General features: G+C 37.1%; 1 protein-coding gene and 1 long non-coding RNA gene across 8 annotated transcripts in view; one reads left to right on the top strand and one right to left on the bottom strand.

The window, feature by feature from the left end:
• The window catches only part of pmfbp1 (polyamine modulated factor 1 binding protein 1), an 829,187-nt gene that overhangs the window by 645,030 nt on the left and 164,494 nt on the right, over positions 1-19,663 (bottom strand). For all 7 annotated transcript variants that reach the window (XM_072595986.1, XM_072595983.1, XM_072595987.1 and 4 more), the window contains one exon: positions 6,602-6,669. In XM_072595986.1, coding sequence (XP_072452087.1) covers positions 6,602-6,669 — 68 coding nt within the window. The remainder of the gene's footprint in view (positions 1-6,601; positions 6,670-19,663) is intronic.
• LOC140496357 (uncharacterized) overlaps positions 5,509-19,663 on the top strand; it is a 241,284-nt gene continuing 227,129 nt past the window's right edge. Inside the window, exon 1 of the long non-coding RNA XR_011964251.1 lies at positions 5,509-8,550. This is a non-coding gene — a long non-coding RNA (uncharacterized lncRNA). The remainder of the gene's footprint in view (positions 8,551-19,663) is intronic.

Raw genomic sequence — 19,663 nt, 5'->3', positions numbered from 1 at the left:
GTCTGAAGGCCACGTGTTATAAACTAACTCCACCACTACTGAATCACAGTGTAGCAGTCATGGATCATGGTTCCAATAGCCTTATCTACACAGAAGGGAGAAAAGGGAGACAGAGGAACAGAAGCTGGGTCCTGAAGGCAAACAAAAGGGGAAAATCAGGAAAGCCAATTCCTAATATTTACAAGGAAAATGTAGAAATTAGTGTTGCAGGATCATGCTCTTTGATTTCAATTGTGACAAATTAAATCCTATAAAGGAGCAGTACACAAAAGCCACAGAAAGCCTTTCAATGAAATCTGTATTCAGTTATTAAAGTCAGAAGCTTTTGGACAAATACAAAGGAGGGCACAGAAACCTACCAGAATTTCAAATGCAAAAGAGAAAGGACTCCTAACGATTCCAAAGAGTGAGGAAAGAAAGTTAGCACACTCCAGAACACTGGATGCTTACAGACACTACTGAAGGGAGAACTGAGGACTTCCTATGTGTTGCAGGACAAATTCCAAGATAATAGCTAAGGGACTAACTGGAGATGTCATTGAGGTCTATTGGTTAAAATTCACCCAAAGAGTGAATTTTAAAGAGTCAGGTTATTAGGGAATAACCTCATAAGGTGGACAACAAAATATCCAGAAAGTCCAGAGAGGTTGAGCAGATTAAACAGTTTCAACCAGAAGCTTGTAAAGTTGAAGCTCGCCAAAAAAGAAAGTATAGAAGCTCTTTAGGAGCTAATATCTTCATTGAAAGTTAAAACAGCTCAGATAATGTCCACAGGATCAAACAAGAATTAGGGAAATCCCCAAGTAGACCATCAGGCAGTGAGCGAAGTGCTTCACCTAATATAAGAACCTAAGAGAAGTCACTGCATTAGTAAAAGCGCTGAAGAAGCCAAGCACAGTAAGTGGAAAGAGGGAAAGAGGGCGTCTTTCATGGCTATTAGTGTAGAGTTCCTGACTAAAACCGCTAAACTACCATAAAAATGGTCACCATAATTTTACAAAATGGCTCCCAGAAGTCACATGATGACTTTCAGAGATTGAGCTGGTATTGGGACTGGATTCCTATCTCAGGAAGAAAACGCAAGAGACTTCTTGAAATCTAACAAATTTTCCAAGGGTAAACAAAACTCCCTGATAATGATTCCCCTGGAGGTGAAAATAGCTTGCACTCTCAATTGCAACCTGATACTGAGAACTATTCAAACTAATAGCTAAAACATTTAAAAGCTAATTACCTGAGCTAAAAGAAATTAGATGAATCTGTTTCCTAATTTAGAAGCATTATGCAAAAGATTTGGCATAAATTGAGTTTTGATCACTATAAAACAGACTGTGAGATATTATTTCAGCTAAATCTTCAAGAACAGCTCTGAGAATCGTCATTACAGAGTGAAGATTATCAGCAGGGAGACAGAGGAAGGCAAACTGATAAAGTATTGCTGTGCTGAACCAGGCAACCAAGGGCCACAGCCTGCATTACTGTAAATATGAAACAAAGCAAACAGCATCAGCAGTGCTCGTTATATTCTTAATGTTTTGGTATAAAATTCATATTTTTGCTGGATTTTCTTCAGTACTTTAAAACCTTCCTTAATCTATTAGCCCTAATCGACAGAATTTTCTTAATGCATGCTACTTATAATGTGACTCATGCTACTGAGGAAATCTCATTTTGCTTTAGCAACAGTTATAACTTCACGCAGGGAGCAGTCAATATTGCTTGTGACATTCAATGAAACCCAGTTGCGATAGCTTTAATTCATTAAAAAATGCATACAATTACTGACCTGATAACATGGACATTAAAGTAGAAAGTTTTCTCAACAATGTCAGTGAGCCAGTAAGGTACAAATTCAAAGGAATATCGTGAAAACAATAAAACTGAATAGATTGAAGGACAAGTTTTCCTTCCATTTTATATAAGATAAATTATTATATTCAAGCCTGTTCTGCCAGTAAATAAGATCTGATCTGATTGTAACCTCAATTCTGCATTCACACCTACTGCTGATTATCTTTCACCTGCTTGAGTATCAACAATTTATTTACTTCTATTTCGAAGACTTAAAGGACTCCATGATCCACTGAGGAAAAAAATATCATTTTTAAATGAATGATCCTTTTATATCAGTGATCTATTGAATGTAAAAGTTAAGCAACATACTGCTGGAAATTAGAAATTAAAACAGAAAATGTTGTATATACTAACAGCATCTGTGGAGAAAGGAAGAGTTAATTTTTTCATCATGTAATATTTAATTTGGTTGCAAACAAGTTGTAGGATTTTAATCATGGACATGTTAGAATGACAATTTTCATATAAAATTTCAGCAAATAAAATGAAATGTCTTTAAATTTTCACTAGAAATTCAATGAAATTTCTTACTTATATCATATAAAATCTCATGCTACTATTTTGCAAACTAAATTCAATACAAATATACACATTACCAATAATAAATGGTGCAATTTCAGCTATTATATTTTGGTTTCAATGCCAACTGAACCAATGTACTAGGAAACGCCCACATTGTCATCATCTCATCATCATGACACCCAGTGCCAACAGCAGTATAAAACAAGCAGAAAACCACACAGGAAAAACCATCCAAGGCAAAGAAATGCTTCTTAATTTGGGGTTTAAGGGACCTCATATCAACTTTTACATACAAGTTGACATTGCACGTTATTGATCATCAATAAAAATAAAGCTTTGATGTGAAGGGGTGAACAAATATTATAATAGAAAATGAAATTTATTGAAACATTTAAACCTTTGATAAAGATTTAAAATAGTTTAAAATAAATGTGATTCTTTTTTTCAAAATAAAGTTAAATGAAGTTAATTATAACAAGCAATATTTGACACAGAATGGTAATTAATTTTGTGTGGAAAACTCTCACTGATTCACTTTATAAACTTATAATTTAGTATCAATGACAAAAAAAAACAAAGTAGTGTTAAGTTCCAAAACAGTATGTTAATAAAGCCACCTATGCTCTGGAGAAGAAAATAGCTATACTCTTGACTTCATCCAAAATTGCTAATATGAAGAAAAAAGATTCAAATTTCTAAGTGACTGAGATGGAAATTAGAATATCTGCAGCTGAATCAGAAGCAAAGGGTGGAACCTTCTGACTTTAGAAGGTGTCATCTATCCTTCCTGAAAGATTGTGGAGCCACCCACACTGACTCTCAGAAGGAAGACCATCACACCTTCTGTCCATCATACACAAGAGGTCACCAACTGCCCTTCATCCAGAATCCTGTCCCTGGGGGTGGAAGTCCTTTCCAACAGGAGCTGACTGTCAGTCAGAGGCCTGCAGCTCCAGTGCACCTAGGCCACTTTAGGCGTTAGTGACCTCTATTGCTATGGTTGTGGAGTCACATGTAGGTCAGTCCATATGAAGTTGGCAGATTTCCTTTCCTAAAGCACATTAGGAATCTGTGGCAATTGACAGAGATTATATGGCTGCCATCAAACTTTTTTTTACCGGATTCAAATCTCATCATCTTCCATGTTGGGATTGGAACCCATGTCCCCAGAACATTAGCCTGGGGTTCTGGCTTATTGTTTAAGTGTTATTGCCATTACGTAAACCACCTCCCCTAAGTAGATTGCCATGGCAACTTCAAGGAACACAACACTAGATTCCAAGGTCAAAGGCAGGTGATTTGTCGAGATTGGAGTTTCCAGCTGTAGGGACCATGGGGCTGTAGGTTTGGAAACAAGGATTCTCTGTTGCCAATCCTATACTCAATGTATGTGACATCAATGAGGAATTGAGCACTTTTGATCAAACCCAAGCCCCAAGCTGACAAGGAGGTACAATCTTTTTCCTTCTGGGAAGGTGCCTGTCGGCAGGCCTGCTTGCAACTGGATTAATCCCAGCAGCAGGAGATGAAGGCCCTTAAGTGTTCATCAATTATCACTTATGATGTCAACTAGCAGTGGACTAGGAAAGTCAGGCAAGGATCTTTCTGCACAGAACTTAATTCAGGTGGAGGAGGAAAGGCATCAGATGTTTGGGTACAACCTGTTCCCTGCCTAATTCCTGCCTTCTACCTCACTGCCTCAAGGATCAGAAGATTCTATCCAAAATATGAAGGCACAAGTTCAGTGAAGAAATCAGAACCAGGAATTGAAGTTGAATAGTGGCGAAAGCGACAGAATCCTCCAAGATGCCCAATTGTTCCTATTTGCATTCATAATGCATGTATGGAAAATAAATTTCAAACTTTTTCATTTTACCATCACAACTAAAGATGAAAAAATAAATTTTGTTTTTAATACAAAGCTAGTTGTCTTGCATTAGGTTGAATACATTTTTAAAATCTCAAATTTTCCATTAATGCTTGTTAGAAGTTCTCTTATTTATAGTATTTCTGTAGTAATCTTTAAGACAGTAGTCCATTTTAATTCTTAAACCAATCTCATCCTAAAAATTATAATATACAGTACTTCTAAGGACTAAGGTTATTGTCGTTGCTTGATATTTCAAGCATTAAATTATTTGAAAAAGGCAATTCCAATTTAATACAAGTGTGTTCCCACGGTTTGAGAGTGACAAAACCTTTGGATGCTTTGGAAAATATATACTTGAGTTTAAAAACTGATTTAGAAAGATATTAATCCAGTATTTGTCTTGTAATAATGTATTTAAATTACTTAACTTTAAAAAAAATCTATTTTTGTAAAATACCAGATTTTAATTTTGAATTCTGCAATCTCATTTTGTAACTATTGTAATAGTTTCAGGCAGATGCAGCTAGATCTAAATTATGCAACTCATTTACATATTCTAGTCGTAGGATACATGCAAATGAAGGTCGTTTACATAATGGATTCCTGTCATTGCTACCGCTCCTTTCTTTACGTCCTATTCAGCAAGCTTTGATATCACAAACCAAGTTCTTTTTACTGAAAAAGGATTTTATTTTATACAACATGCCTCCGATTTGTGAAGTAAATTCCTTCAGTAACAAACAGAAATTATCTAAGTGAAGCAGGTATCTATACTCCAGCTTTTCATTTCTTTCTTTTTTCCTTAATTGCAGGAAATAACTTTGCCTTAATGAGGTACTTTATGTAGATTAAGCACCTGAGCCAATTAGTTAGCTCTGACCTTGTCTTGCAAAGAAGGTTACAGAAGAGTAGTATTTAAAAAATTTAAAGGCTCTCCCCTTTGCCTCATCTTTTCAAATGTTAGGTAAAACGGCATGCTGATAATTACTTAATCAAATATGACAGAAGGGACTAATTTACTGATTACAATAAAGCCCGAGGGTGATATGACAAAAATTTCTCTACAACTTCATTTCAGCTTTCATTTAAGTAGGCTTTGAGTATTTATAACAAAATATCCTTGCAATATATTGTCGCAGATGAGACTGTAAAGCGTCGTCTCCCATCAGCTATAGTCCAATAAGCAGCCGATGCTGTTTCTGCTGCTGCTGCGGGCTTCCCTGCGCCAGCACGGCAGTTATGCCAAGCTATTGGTGTGTTTACCCTTTGGGAATGTTAACTATAATTCTTCAGCTTTTAAAATCAATTAACCCTTATGTTAATTAGTGTCAAGTCTATAGAAAGCCGCGCAAATGGCAAGAGCTGGCACACTGCCATCCATTCACTGGCAGCGCCACAGCTCTCTTGATAACAGCGGGTATGTTAGGGCCCGTATGTACGTCTGTCAGAACTGTTGAGCCAAGGGAGATTATCCAGACCCCTACAGCAAACACGAAGTCATATCTGAAGGCGCAACTGGCAGGATTACCATGCGCTCCACTGTAAATCCTTCCTCAGAGGACATGTTTCAAGTTGAAAACAAGGATATGTGCATGAATGTGTTTAATCATCTTTTGCTTGGCCGTGCAGAAGCGACTGCGGATACTTTCCCCCCTTCGAAGACAAAAGCCGCCATGCCATCGACTGTCTTTTCGAAGGATGCCAGGAAATGAAAAAACAGTAGTAACGACATGGTGCCAGGGGCAATATGGCCAACTGTCAAAGCATGAGCCAGTGTTTTGTTCGATGTCGACTTGTTTTCTATTCAACTTCGTTTACAAAAACAATACCAACAAAAAAACAAAGGAACTATTTTGGAGTAACGCTTTCAATCCGATGCCATGGGGAATGACAGTGAACTAAGCGTACATGTCTGCATGGTACTGCCACTTGACAGAGGAGAAAAACAAGGATTTGTGTAAAAATTATGCCTTGCATCTTACAAAAATGGGAATAAAGGCGATTTTGGTGCTCACATTCTTACTGACAGGACTTTGGAGATTTACTGTTTAATCTGGAGTGTGTTTTTAACCATCAATTGACCCAGGTACACAAGGAAAATAAAAATCATACTCTTGCAGCAGGCAGGCTGCCTGAGATTTATCTGCATTCAGTGCTATCACCAGGGAGATGAATGGGCCGATCTGTAGCCTTTTACAAGATCCACTATGGGAATGAAGGAGGAGGGATGCCACAGAGACGTGTACAAACTTGAAGTGCGAAGGTTTAAAGGTGCTACTTGGATAAATCCTGCAGTACATTGAATGGGAAAATGAAATGTTTCTCTCTATCTGGGAGGGAGTGCCTTTTACTTACGGTGGAAGTGTTGCCGTGGATCCCGAAAGGTGTTCAGTTGGCATCGCACGCAGCGCTACCGATGAGAGCTGAAAACAAAAGGGACAAAAAGTACAAAAGATATTTTGAAAATAATTACGTATGGATTTTACAAAATGACAAGAAAGAGCAATATAATGGAATACTTCTGCAACTTCCTCAAGTGCCACACATAGGATGCAAATTGTATAGACTGCCGATTCAACCTGCTGGTGATGGATTTTAACCTGGCATCTTCTGGGCAATTTAAAATGAGTTCTGGATTTATCATTTAACGTACATTCTCATTTTCAAGTACGTGCTTATGAATGTAAACGGAGGAGATGTTTTGTTAACAAGGTGTTTGTGCTGTGGAAAGAATCTATGAGGGTTTGACTGGAATACAATGGCAGCGGCGCCTGTGAAAACCGACGTTCAGGGGAAAAAAGCTCTCTGCAGAGGGATAACGTTAAATGGGTCACAGGCTCTACCAGCTGCTAGGTTCCATACGCCGCAATCAAAGTGAATGTTCTAAAATTATTACAGTCAAACAGTCATGTGGTGGCAGTTAACGTCCCCAGTGTTTAATCATCTTACAGTAGAATGGTTTTATGCATATTTCATTTGCATATCATTAAGCTGGTTAAGCATGGGGTATTCAGAGTGGGATGAATACAATGTGAGTCTCATATGATCCATATCAGAGAAGCTACTCTGCTCAATTGACTGTCTGCATTTTTCTCCTCTTTTAATCCGCTGACTTTGTTATATCTGAAACACAGTGGCTGGAAATCATTGTGGATTCCTACTTTTATTATGACAGCGTTTTGAAAAAATTTATATTCAAAATGATACGGCAAGGGAGATTTAAAGAACCACAGATCGCTTTAATGCGGAAATGTTGCTGAACAGGAAAATTGTCCTAATAATTTCCTAATTTCTCTGAAAATAGAAACTTTTTCTTAATAATTAAAAAGAAGAGTGTCAGAAATGAAGATTAGGTAAAATTGTGGAACACCAGCCCGCAACGCTTGTCGGTAATCAAGAGACTACATGCGTCAACTATTTCTGCACAAATTAACGTGCATCTAATTTTGATAGCCACTATTAAACCATTAATGTGATTAATCAATTATTTCAGTCTGAAAGCCTATTATGCGTACACGACAGATACAGTGGGGTCTTTGTCACTTTCATACATGAATAACATAGTAATCGCAGGCCTTTGTGTATTTTCTCAATGGTTTAATTCATTCACCCCAACATTGCCTAGTTCTGGCAGATAATCAAAATTACTTCCTGGGAAAACTATAAAGACAATTAAGCATGGAAATCTGTTGCTGATGTACAACACATGAATTCATTTGGAAATTAGGCCGCTTTGTTCTTTCCTTCGCTCTCGCTTTTGTTGTTAATATTAATATTCAAATGAGATACATCGTGACTCTACTGTACAATTAGCTGGCAAAAAAAGCCACACACTGCTGACTGCGACATTTTGTGTAGTGAACATGCAGATGTCGCTGTTGTTCTTTACATGGGTACAATAATATGCAAAATAGTGAACATCACTTGGATACAAAATAATTTAAATTTTATTTCAAGAAGTCTCTGCCTTTCTTCTGGAGGAATGAGCTTGTTAAGGTAGCTCGAGTCAAATGGTGTAGGAATTCTGGAGAATTTGCTATGGAATTATAAACATAATGGTATAAGTTACAGGCATTCATCTATTGTCATCCTGAATAGTACCAATTCAACTGCTTTTGAATGGATTTATCAATATGGATAACCTTTTTTTCCATTTCTGAATATTCGATGTACTTTACATACATAACTGAATTACAGAGAACTCTCTCCAACGGCTTACACTAATTTACCCAATGGATATTATCACTCAGTCACTGATGACTTTAACACGTTGGTATTCAGGGCACCTGTTTTCACTGCTATTGGTAAGATGGTACATATTTATATGCATGCACTGACTTTGCGTCTTTGTTGACTGTCAAATTCTGTGCAATTGAAAAGTTAGCACTTGAAACCTTAATGGCAACTACATTTGCTAGTGCTGAGCAATATTTGGAATGCTTCTGATTAATACAAAAGAGGCCTGCATATTTAATGAATGGTTTTTCAACAAGAGCAATCTGTAAGTGTCTTTAATGATGGCATTTTGCACCATGAGAAATAGTTTCTAAATTTTTTAATGCAATTATACTGTTGGCAATCTATAACTCAGAGTTCTATTCACCGTTAACATGAAATAAATGAAAGCAATTACTTTTATCAAAATATTTTAGCGAGGATTTTAAAAATATTAATATGAGAAAAATGTACATTAGGTTGCTTTTTGAATTCAAAATGTACCATAAGAAATTATTTAAGTATATTCCTAATGTCAAATATATAACCAATGAAAATTACTGGTGAGACTTGCAGACAATCAGTATGGCTCTCATTTTAAAAGCATTTGTTTAAAAAGAACTGTCAGAAATCCTGAGCAAAATACAGGATTTTGACCTACTACAAGTTATTACAGTCAAAAACTGAGCAAATCTGCTTAATGAAATTGCTGTTTCCACAACATAGCATTTCGCTATGAACTCCCATATATTAAAAAAGATAATTTAAAATCATAATAAATATTCAGTTAGCACAATATTTTAAAATACAATTAAAACTTCCGGTAAAGTAAATTGTTTCATATGGTACAAATGCTTCCTAAAAAGAAATGGCGCAGCATATTGGAAAACAAGAGTGAATACTCCACAACTGAAAATGCTGAAAATACAGACATGTGATGGCATTCAACAAAAAGGAAAAAAAAGAAATTAATTGTTTTTGAAGAATTTCAGAAAAATAATTATCATAGAAATTTGAATTTGTCTCCTTTCAAGTGCTGATTGATTTGATGTAAGTATTCTGCTGGAAAATGATATCTTAGTTTTTCCATGGTATTGAATCCACAAAAGTTTTATGACATTGTTGCTCAGAGATATCTTTTATCTTATATATGTGTTAATTTTTGAAGTGAAGCAAAATCAAGATTCTAAAACAAAAAGTCAATTTTGAGCTAATATCAGAGACATTCTTGTATACATACAAATCAATTAATTAGAACTTTCATTTGCTGTGTGACAGTCAGCAGTCATGCATTTGACATCACACTTCTCTTTGAGGTTGCTGCATTCTTTGAAGTTTTTAACATCCATGCAGTAAAGCTAGAGTGTAACTGATCTGCTCTTTTTATTAGTCAGATTTTTATTAAGAAAACATTTACACAAATATTTGTGAAAACTTAGACCAATATACATCTGTAGCATTAGATGATAGGATTTCTATATTGTAAGATAATTCCAGAACTTTTCCATACTGGTAGGAAAGATGGGACAACAGATTAAAATTTAGTGATAAATCTCACCATACAATTAAACCTCCGTTAAAGGGAACTTATAAATCAATACTTCCCATTATATCCATCAAATGAAATTATATTTTTAATGCATTAGTTAATTTGATAATCCCAAATATACAATTTTATATTGCAATTTATTTTGTTTGAAAAGAGAGGTTTTTTGCAGCACAATGCATCTTGTTATTGAAGAGATTGATATGTTCAAAAAGTGATTGTAGGTCTTGATTTTTCCCATGATATCGATGTATTTGATTTTGGAATAAACACATGTTAGAAATAAAAAAGAAGCTCCACAACTGTTTTTAGCCAACCAAATCTTTTTAAGACCTAACCAAATCTAAAAGTAGTGGGGTCATCACTGCTCATTACAGCGAATCCAATGATTTCACCCTCCCCCCGCAAACTAACTCTTGCGATCAGTACTACAAAGTGCAAAATAAGGGAATGCTGCTATGTGCTGCAGTTCTTCCATTTGCCTGCATCCACCCTTTCATGGGCAGGTATATTATGTGTCCAAATGGACATATTAGGTGATCACTCTGAATGAGTTTAAAGTCTAGTAGATAGAAAATTTTGATGTTTCTCTCAGGTCAGACAACAAAACCTAATTCCATTACAACTTGGCCAGGTCTGAGTCAACTGATGAGGAAAATGACAGAGGTTTCTTATGTTTACAGTAACCAAAAAAAGAGTTTTTGTTTTGCAGACACTTAACTCAATGAAGTTTTTGGCCATTAAGTTGTTAATGTTGGATAGAAAGCTGAGAAGGGATCTAGCCAAATTAACCAAGGAACCAAAGACTGACAGAAAAACCTATAATGAAATAGTGCATGCAATCTTTAAGGAGATGATGTTTCAAGTATAGACTAGGGAACATTCCAACGAAATGTAAGGTTGAGAAACCAGAGCCAGTGCTCGTACAATGATGAGGGAGATGGAAATATGATGAAACAAAAAAAGAAATGGGTGGTTGATGTATGTCCACTGAATTTTTCAAGTGAAAACCAGACCAATACAAACATTTGCAAGGAGAGGTGAAGAGAAAATTATAATTGGCACAAAATGAATATGAGAATATCATAGCAATAAACATAGAACAGAACCCAAACAATCTACGAGTTCTGAAGACTTGAAATGTTAACTCCATTTCTCTCTCCACAGATGCTGCCAGACTGCTGAGTTTCTCCAGGATTTTCTGTTTGGTCCAACAGCGTCAAACAGTGAGTGGGTCATGAAGAAATGGAGTGGGGACTATTAGAAACAAACTGCGTGATATATGCTACAGGCACAGGATTAGGCTATAATATTTGAAGAGTACTTTTTAATCAGTGCTCATGAAAGAAGACTGACAAAATAATGAAATGGAAATAGTGAGGAATATAAGGAATGAAAATTAATGGGCTGGATGTACTGGCTGTGCATAAAGTGTATAAATTGCCTGGTCCAAATAAGTATCAGATCTCTTATAATTATAAAGGATGTCTTAATTGAATACTCAATTAGAAACATATGGTAAAGTTGACAAATACATTTGTTGTCTGAGGACATTACTTGTAGGATTGACAAAGCAGAACCAGTGGATGTGGCATATTTGGGTTTTCAGAAAGCTTTTCAGAAGATAGCACCAGAGGATTATAAGTAAAAGTAGACAGCATGGGATAGTAGAAAATATATTGGCATGGACTAGGAATTGGCTAACAAACAGAACAGAGAGTAGGAGTGAATGGAACATTCTTAGTTTGGAAAGCTATTAGTAGGAGGGGTATATTAAGGATCAGTGCTGGGCCCAAAACCATTCACAATCTAGTTCCAGTATAATTTTTCCAAAATTTGCAGATGACAGTAAACTGTGATGGAATGTAATTGTGAGGAAATGCAAGGAGGCAGGACATATTGAGAGATAATTAGAAAAGCATATAAGATTTTCCGTTTCATTATAGAGGTATTGAGGATAAAAGAAGGGACATTATGCTGAATGTTATTACACTCCGGCTAGGCCAGATTTTGTATTCTCTTGCTGAATTACCGGCTAAGCCAGCATTTATTGCCCATCCTAATTACCATTGAGAAGGTGTTGATGAACCACCTTCATGAATCGCTGCAGTCCATGACTTACATGTTTCTGCCCAGGCCATTTTATGCACAGGACACACATGCACAGGATGCATCTTATGGCACTTGGCTTGTTTTCTTAGCACTCATTTACTTTGCATTTACTTTGAGAGTATCAGTTTCTGTCAACATTACACTTTCATAGTGCGCACTCCAAGCACTCAATAAAACACCTTAACTGAAAGTATAACAATTTTGTCCCGAGTTATTGTTCAGACTCATAGTGAACCAGAAAGAGAAGAGCTCTCTTTTGGCCTTTGGAACCTAAGGAGTCTGCAGACCTCCTCTGCCTGACAGTTCTCTCCCTTAACATACATACATTGACTTAAGAAATTCAAATTGGCACTTAATTCAAGCCAGGAACGATTTGTTTTGAATGCAATCAGTGGCTAGTTCCTGCCTTAATTCCCACTCACACATTGACATCAATTCTATAGAATTCAGGTGACAGACAGCTTTCAAATTTAAAGTGAGGTCTGGCCATATACTCCCTTCTTTCAGAACTTCCAGACAGGCCAAGTGTTTTGGTCCTTCCAATTATTGACTCAGTGTTATGACTGAATCTACTACGTGTTTTTGGAAATAAGCATGCAATGAATTTGCAGTCTTCCATATCACAAGAAACGATTCTAATGCATGTCCTAAAATACTTAGAATGCAGGGACCTGTATTCACTGCTCTTATTTCATGGCAACAGCCTGACTCTAACTAACTTGTGTGATTTTTGTAAACATAACAGAAAGTGTTCAATTCTAAGCGTACTTTCGAAATGAGCAACTTAGAATGCTCATTAAAATATTTCAGGGATCACTTGTGCATGATTACATAATTCTCATCCAGCAATTCAGTATATATTCTCAATATAAGACTCAACACATACTGTCAGCAAAAAAATCACTGTGAGAACAAAGCTGTTTTTTTTCAATTAGTCATTGAATGTTCTCAATTTGTTCTGCTTTTCCTGGGCATATGTTGAAGAGCTCATATAAATATATTGCCATACAAAAATAATTTTACACAAACAATGATATTCACAATGTAACATGGTGAGGAGGATTTCATATTGATAAGTACACTAACTGTCATGCCTAAAGAATAATGTGAGAGGGTTTGATTAGCCACTTTGGAAACTGCATTGATTCTGGAGCTGTACCACTTCTGGGGGTGAAAGTAAAATTAAGGAATTAATCAAATTACACAAAGTCCCCAATTTTCCTACCTTATGAATTCAGCATAACACTGACAAGGATTCTGTACTTATCAAGAAACTACTATTTATAACAAACAGTCATAGCCAATCACAGAGAAAAGGAACTATGAATGATCAAAATTTACAAAGGATGTTGCCAGGATTGGAGGGTTTGAACTTTAGGGAGAGGCTGAATAGGCTGGGGCTTTTCTCTCTGGAGCATTAGAGGCTGAGGGGTGACCTTATAGAGGTTTATAAAATCGTGAGGGGCATGGGTAAATAGACAAAATCTTCTGGGTAAGTCCAGAACCAGAGGGGATAAGTTTAGAGTGAAAGGGGAGAGATTTAAAAGGGACCTAAGGGGCAACATTTTCACGCAGAGGGTGGTGCGTGTATGGAATGAGCTACCAAAGGAAGTGGTGGAGGCTGGTACATTTACAACATTTAAAAGGCATCTGGATGGGTATATGAATAGGAAGGGTTTAGAGGGATATGGGTGAAGTGTTGGCAAATGGGACTAGATAAGTTTAGGATATCTGGCTGGCATGGACGAGTTGGACTGAAAGGTCTGTTTCCATGCTGTACATCTCTATGACACTATATAATTCTACTGGTAGAAACTCTAACCCCTCTTTTAAACCTCTACACACACACAGATTAACACAGACAATGGATGGAGAAAAGAAATACTGGAGATACACAGTTCATAGGATTTGACAGGAAGTCCCTTTTGCTTCTTCAAGATCTTCTGTTATCCGATTTCCTTAGTTTCAGATTCTATTCTTTGCTTAAGGTGCAGAACTGTTGCCATTAATTACCATCTTTCAGTCACTAGTTTAAGGCCATAATTTATAGCAACTAATAGGAGAGAGTAAGTAACTACCTTTTGGCTTTGGTTACTTCACTGTATAGAAGACAGTGAGGACTGCAGATGCTGGAGATCAGAATGAAAGAGTGTGGCGCTGTAAAAGCACAGGAGGTCAGGCAGCAACCATGGAGCAGGAGAGTCGATGTTTCAGCCGTATCTTTATGCCCGAAACATCGACTCTCTTGCTCCTTCGATGCAGTCTGACCTGCTGTGCTTTTCCAGCACCACAGCTCTCGACTCTTACTTCATTGAATAGAGAAACTGCCAGAGACGGAGACTCAATTTCTGTTGCAACCTGCTGGCTTTTCTCCTTGCAGTGTACACAGTCTTTCTGTCCACCTGCCACGAGACATTCAGAGAGCTATTGTCATGCTGATGACTCCATGCCTCTATGACTGGTCCCAACTGTACAATCATTCAACCACCTGCTTCTGGATGAATCACACATCCATAGTGTTTTTTCTTTAATTCATTTGTGGTATGTGGGAGTCACTGGCTGGGCAGCATTTATAGCCCATCCCTAGATGCCCATGAGAAGGTAGTGGTGAGCTGCCTTCTTAAACCGGTGCAGTTCACCTGATGTGGGTTGACCCACAATGCCATTAGGGAGAGAATTCCAGGAGTTTGACCCAGCCACTGTGAAGGAATAGTGATGTATTTCCAAATCAGGATATTGAGTGGCTTGGAGGGGACCTTGAAGGTGGTGCTGCTCCCTTTTCCTTTGAGATGGAAGTGGTCATGGGTTGGAAGGTGCTGCCTGAGAATCTTTAGCAAATTACTGCAGTGCATCTTGCGCTGCTGTTACTGGGCTTTGGTGGTGGAGGAAATGAATGTTTGTGGATGTGGTGCCAATCAAATGGGCTGCTTTGTTCTGGATTGTGTCAAGCTTCTTGAATGTTATTGGAGATGCACCCATCCAGGCAAGTGGAAACTATTTCATCACACTCCTGACTTGTGCCTTGTAGATAGTGTACAGGCTTTGGAGAGTCAGGAGGTGAGTTACTCAATGCAGAATTCTTCACTTCTGACTTGATCTTGTAGCCACTGCGTTTATGTGGCATATCCAGTTGAATTTCTGGTCAATGGTAACTCCAACGATGTTGATAATGGGGGATTCAGTCATGGTAAAACCTCTGAATGTCAAGGGATATGCGTTAAATTGTTTCTTATTGGTGATGGCAAATGTTACTTGCCACTTGTAAGTCCAAACCTGGATATTGTCCACATCTTGTTGCAATTGAATGTGGAGTGCTTATGAGGAGTTGTAAATGGTGCTCAACATTGTGCAATCATCAACAAATATCCCCACTCCTGATGTTACTATGGAGACATGGTCATTGATGAAGCAGCTGAAGATGATTGGGCCTAGGGCACTGCCCTGAGGAACTTCTCCAGAGATGTCCTGGAGCTGAGATGACTGACCTCCAAAAACCACAACCATCATCTGATGTATGATTTCAACCAGCAGATACCCATTGATTCCAGTTTTGCTAGGGCTCTTTGATGCTATATTTGGTCAAATGCAGCATCTTGGACATTTTTGTCCATGACATTTGTCCAAAACAACATTGTAAACATAACTCACAGCGATTTCCAGTAATTTTCTTTTTAAAAGTGCAGCAAGTCTAACCACAGTCCTGAGTTTAAACTGATACAGAAAATGGTGGAGAAACTCAGTAGCTCTGTGGAGATAGAAAGAAAGATAACATTTCCAGACTGATATGACTCTTTAGAGAACAGTTCAGAAATTACTTAATGTTTCTCCAGCATTTTCCGATTTCCAGCATTGCAGTGTTCTGTTTTTACTTAGTTTAAAGTAGTACTTTTCTCCCTTTTATAACTGATGAAATGTGCTTCATTATGAGACGCAAAAGCAACAAAATCTTGAGACTTACATTCATTCATCTTTTATCTTCTCTTATATAATCTTACTCAATCTTTCAGAATTTCCTAAATCTTTAACTTTTTCCAACATCTTAAATTCAGGACAATGCATTTGCAAGTACATTTTCTTTTCCAGAAATGTGAATAATCTTTATATTAAATAGTTGAAACAATACACTCTATCTGAATAGTCTCACGATTGAGTTTTAAACTTTTCAATGAAGGTCAGAGTCAATTAATGCTTCTCTGCTACCATGTCTGACATAGACTTCAAAGTGTTGAAGAGCTAATAATAATCCCAAATCTTTTCCGACAGTAGAGTGGTTATCTGATATTGGCTTAGTTTTCAAGAAAAGGAGGCTACTGGCTTCTCTACTCCTGATACATCATCTTGTAACAAGACTTAATCTACTCCCAAACCACTCATATTAATTATTATTTTAAAAGGTTTAAAAGGTGGCCAAAACTGATTCACTTATTAGCATTGCAATCAGCTTCTCAAAGGCCACTTGGCACTTTGTTGACCATACAATCTTTGCTTGTTTTCTCATCAAAATTGTTAAAAGCACAGCTACCATGCAGAAGTCATACACATTTCCAGTAAAGCACACATATTACTAAGCAGTTCATGATTTCCCATTTAGTTTTTGGAAGTGGGAATTCTTGTACAGTCTTTACTTTGCCTGTCCTTGACAACACTTGTCCTTGACCTATGATATGTCCTAGGTAAGTCACTCTTGCTTTGACAAATCCACTTTTCCCTAAATAAAGTCATATAACTGAAATTGCTTAAACCACTATTCCAGGTGTCTCACAAGTTATTCGCACTTGCTATTTAATATTACGACACTGTCTAAATAAAACACACAGTTTAGTGCTTAAGTCACAATTTAATTCATAAGTTTTAGACATGTAACGGGGGTGATATTAACTCAAGAGGCGTGACCTAACATTGGGCCAACCCGATTGATGTGACAAAAGTAGATATCTCTTTAGCCCTTGGCACTCATCAATAGTCCTCCAAGGGCTTATCTTATGAAGAGAGGTTGACTGAGCTCGGATGTTTTTCATTGGAAAAAAGGAAGAGAGGGGACCTAATTGAGGTGTACAAGATAATGAGAGGCATAGATATAGTTGATAGCCAGAGACTTTTTTCCCAGGGCAGAAATTGTTAACACAAGGGGTCATAGTTTTAAGCTGTTTGGTGGAAAGTATAGAGGGGATGTCAGAGGCGGGTTCCTTACGCAGAGAGTTGTGAGAGCATGGAATGTGTTGCCAGCAGCAGTTGTGGAAGCGAGGTCATTGGGGATGTTTAAGAGACTGCTGGACATGCATATGGTCACAGAAATTTGAGGATTCATACATTAGGTTTACCTTACATGAGGATCAATGGACGGCACAACATCGTGGGCTGAAGGGCCTGTTCTGTGCTGAACTGTTCTATGTTCAATAGATCAATCTTCGAAAGGAACGAGGCATTGCCAACTATGGTGACACACTCTTTTATTTGAGGAATTGGGAATAAATCTGTTTTTCTGACTGCATTTACTTTTCTGTAGTCTATATGGAATCTAGTTAATCTGTCTGATTTAGAAACCAGCACTACCAATGAACTACAGGTGCTTTGGCTAAGTTGAACCAAGTAACTTCCAGAATGTACTGAATCTCTGTTTCCACCTTAGCTTGTTCCTCTGGGCTCACCCAATAAAGGTGTTGTTTTATCGGTGTTGACACTCCTACGTCCACATCATGCCCAGCCAATATTTTACAACTAGGACTATCTCTACAGATTTCCTTACACATTTTAAATTATTTTACAAGGTCCTCCCACTTTCCTTCCTATATATATGAGAACATGGTGTCTAACTGTCCCAGTATTTCCATATTGGCTAGTTGAATTACAGGAGGGTCACTTTGAGAACTGTCTACTTCTCCTTCTATCTTATTCTTATTGTCCTCCACCACTATTCTTACCACCTGACACACTTGCTTTTTTTATCCTCTTCCCTGTGATGATATAGTTACAACATATTTATGTCACATAACTGATTTTCTTCCAAATCAATCACTTTGCAAACCCTCCCAACTACCTTTAATTTTGCTTCAGAAGTCCATCCTACAAAGGCAACAATGCAAATACTTCATCTCCCATTTCAAACATTCTATTTGTAGAATTTTTATTTGCTAATTCTTTCATTACCACTCATGAAACTGTTAAATCTTCTTGTGCTTCTTTACATTCTCATCGTCTTTCAAGGAATCTGGACATGTAATTCAACATTGAGATTTAGTTGTTTTGTTTTAAGAACTTTTCCTGAAATCAATTCTAATGGATCTCTTATCGCATAGATTAATTCAAGTGGATGAAATCAGTAAATTAATTGGGGGAATCTCTGGTAGCAAAGAATAAGAGATAACCCTTTGTTCCAGTCCTGTGAACAATCATAACAGCATGCCTTGACCATCATTTTGAGAGTCTAATGGGGTCCCTTGAAAGCTCCCTGCATTTGTGAGTGATACACAGTTCATTTCAACTGTTTTATACCCAAACTGTGATAACGTCCTGAAAACCTTTAGACATAAAGTTAGAACTCTGATCAAATTGTATTTCAATCGGTAGTCTGTACTGAATAAAAGACTGAGTTAACTTTTGCACTACTACTGTAAGTGTAATGATTCTTAAATTTTTTAAAAACATTTTTTAATTCAATAATCCCTAACTTCCATCATAAGTTATAGTTTGACCCCTGTTCTTTTTGCACTCTTGCGCCAGACATGAATAAGCATTTCTTGAAATTCTTTGAATGTTTGTTATTGCCTCTCCACTGTCATCTTTTTCAGTAACTTCTCCCAAACCATCACAACCAACTCTTGCCTCATTACAATTTTAGTTTCTATTAATAAGATCCAAGACCATAGTTTCAGAATCAACTACCTCATTCTCTATCTTGATGGAAAATTCTACCATATCATTGTCACTCATCCCCAAAGGGCCTCTTATTTCTTTTTCATTGCATAACACCTAGTCTAAATGGCCTGTTCTCTCATTGGTTCTTCAACATATTTGTCTAGAAAACATGGAATACCTCCTCTGTAGTACTGTGACTGATTTGATTTGTCCAATCTACATGCAGATTGGTCAAACATAATTACAGATGTTCCTTTACAACACACATCTCTGATTACCTGTTTAATGCCATTCCCAACATCACCACTACAGTTTGGTAGTCTATATACTACCTCCACTAATTTTTTTTGCCCCTTGATATTTATCAAATCTACATACTTAGATTCTACATAGTCTGAGCTAATATCTTTCCTCAATATTGTGATTATATCCTCTTTAATCATCAATGCAATGCCATTACCTTTTCTTTTTTGACTGTCTTTAAAATACTAAATACCCTTGGAAGTTTAGTTCCCATGCCTGGTCACCCTGCAGTCATTTTCTAGAGACAGAGAAAAAGAGAAAACCAATCCCTATTGTAGTCTGGAGCCTTGCCCCCCATGTATATTGTCACATACTCTCCATCCACCTACTCAGGACCTAGACAGCTGTTGTCATAAATAATGGCTTCTAGTCTCTGTAGCTAATCC

The sequence above is a fragment of the Chiloscyllium punctatum genome, chromosome 26 (assembly GCF_047496795.1).
Source record: "Chiloscyllium punctatum isolate Juve2018m chromosome 26, sChiPun1.3, whole genome shotgun sequence".
Classification (NCBI taxonomy): Eukaryota; Metazoa; Chordata; class Chondrichthyes; order Orectolobiformes; family Hemiscylliidae; genus Chiloscyllium; species Chiloscyllium punctatum.
Note: the sequence above shows the minus strand (reverse complement) of the source record. Positions and strands in the feature narration are given on the sequence as shown.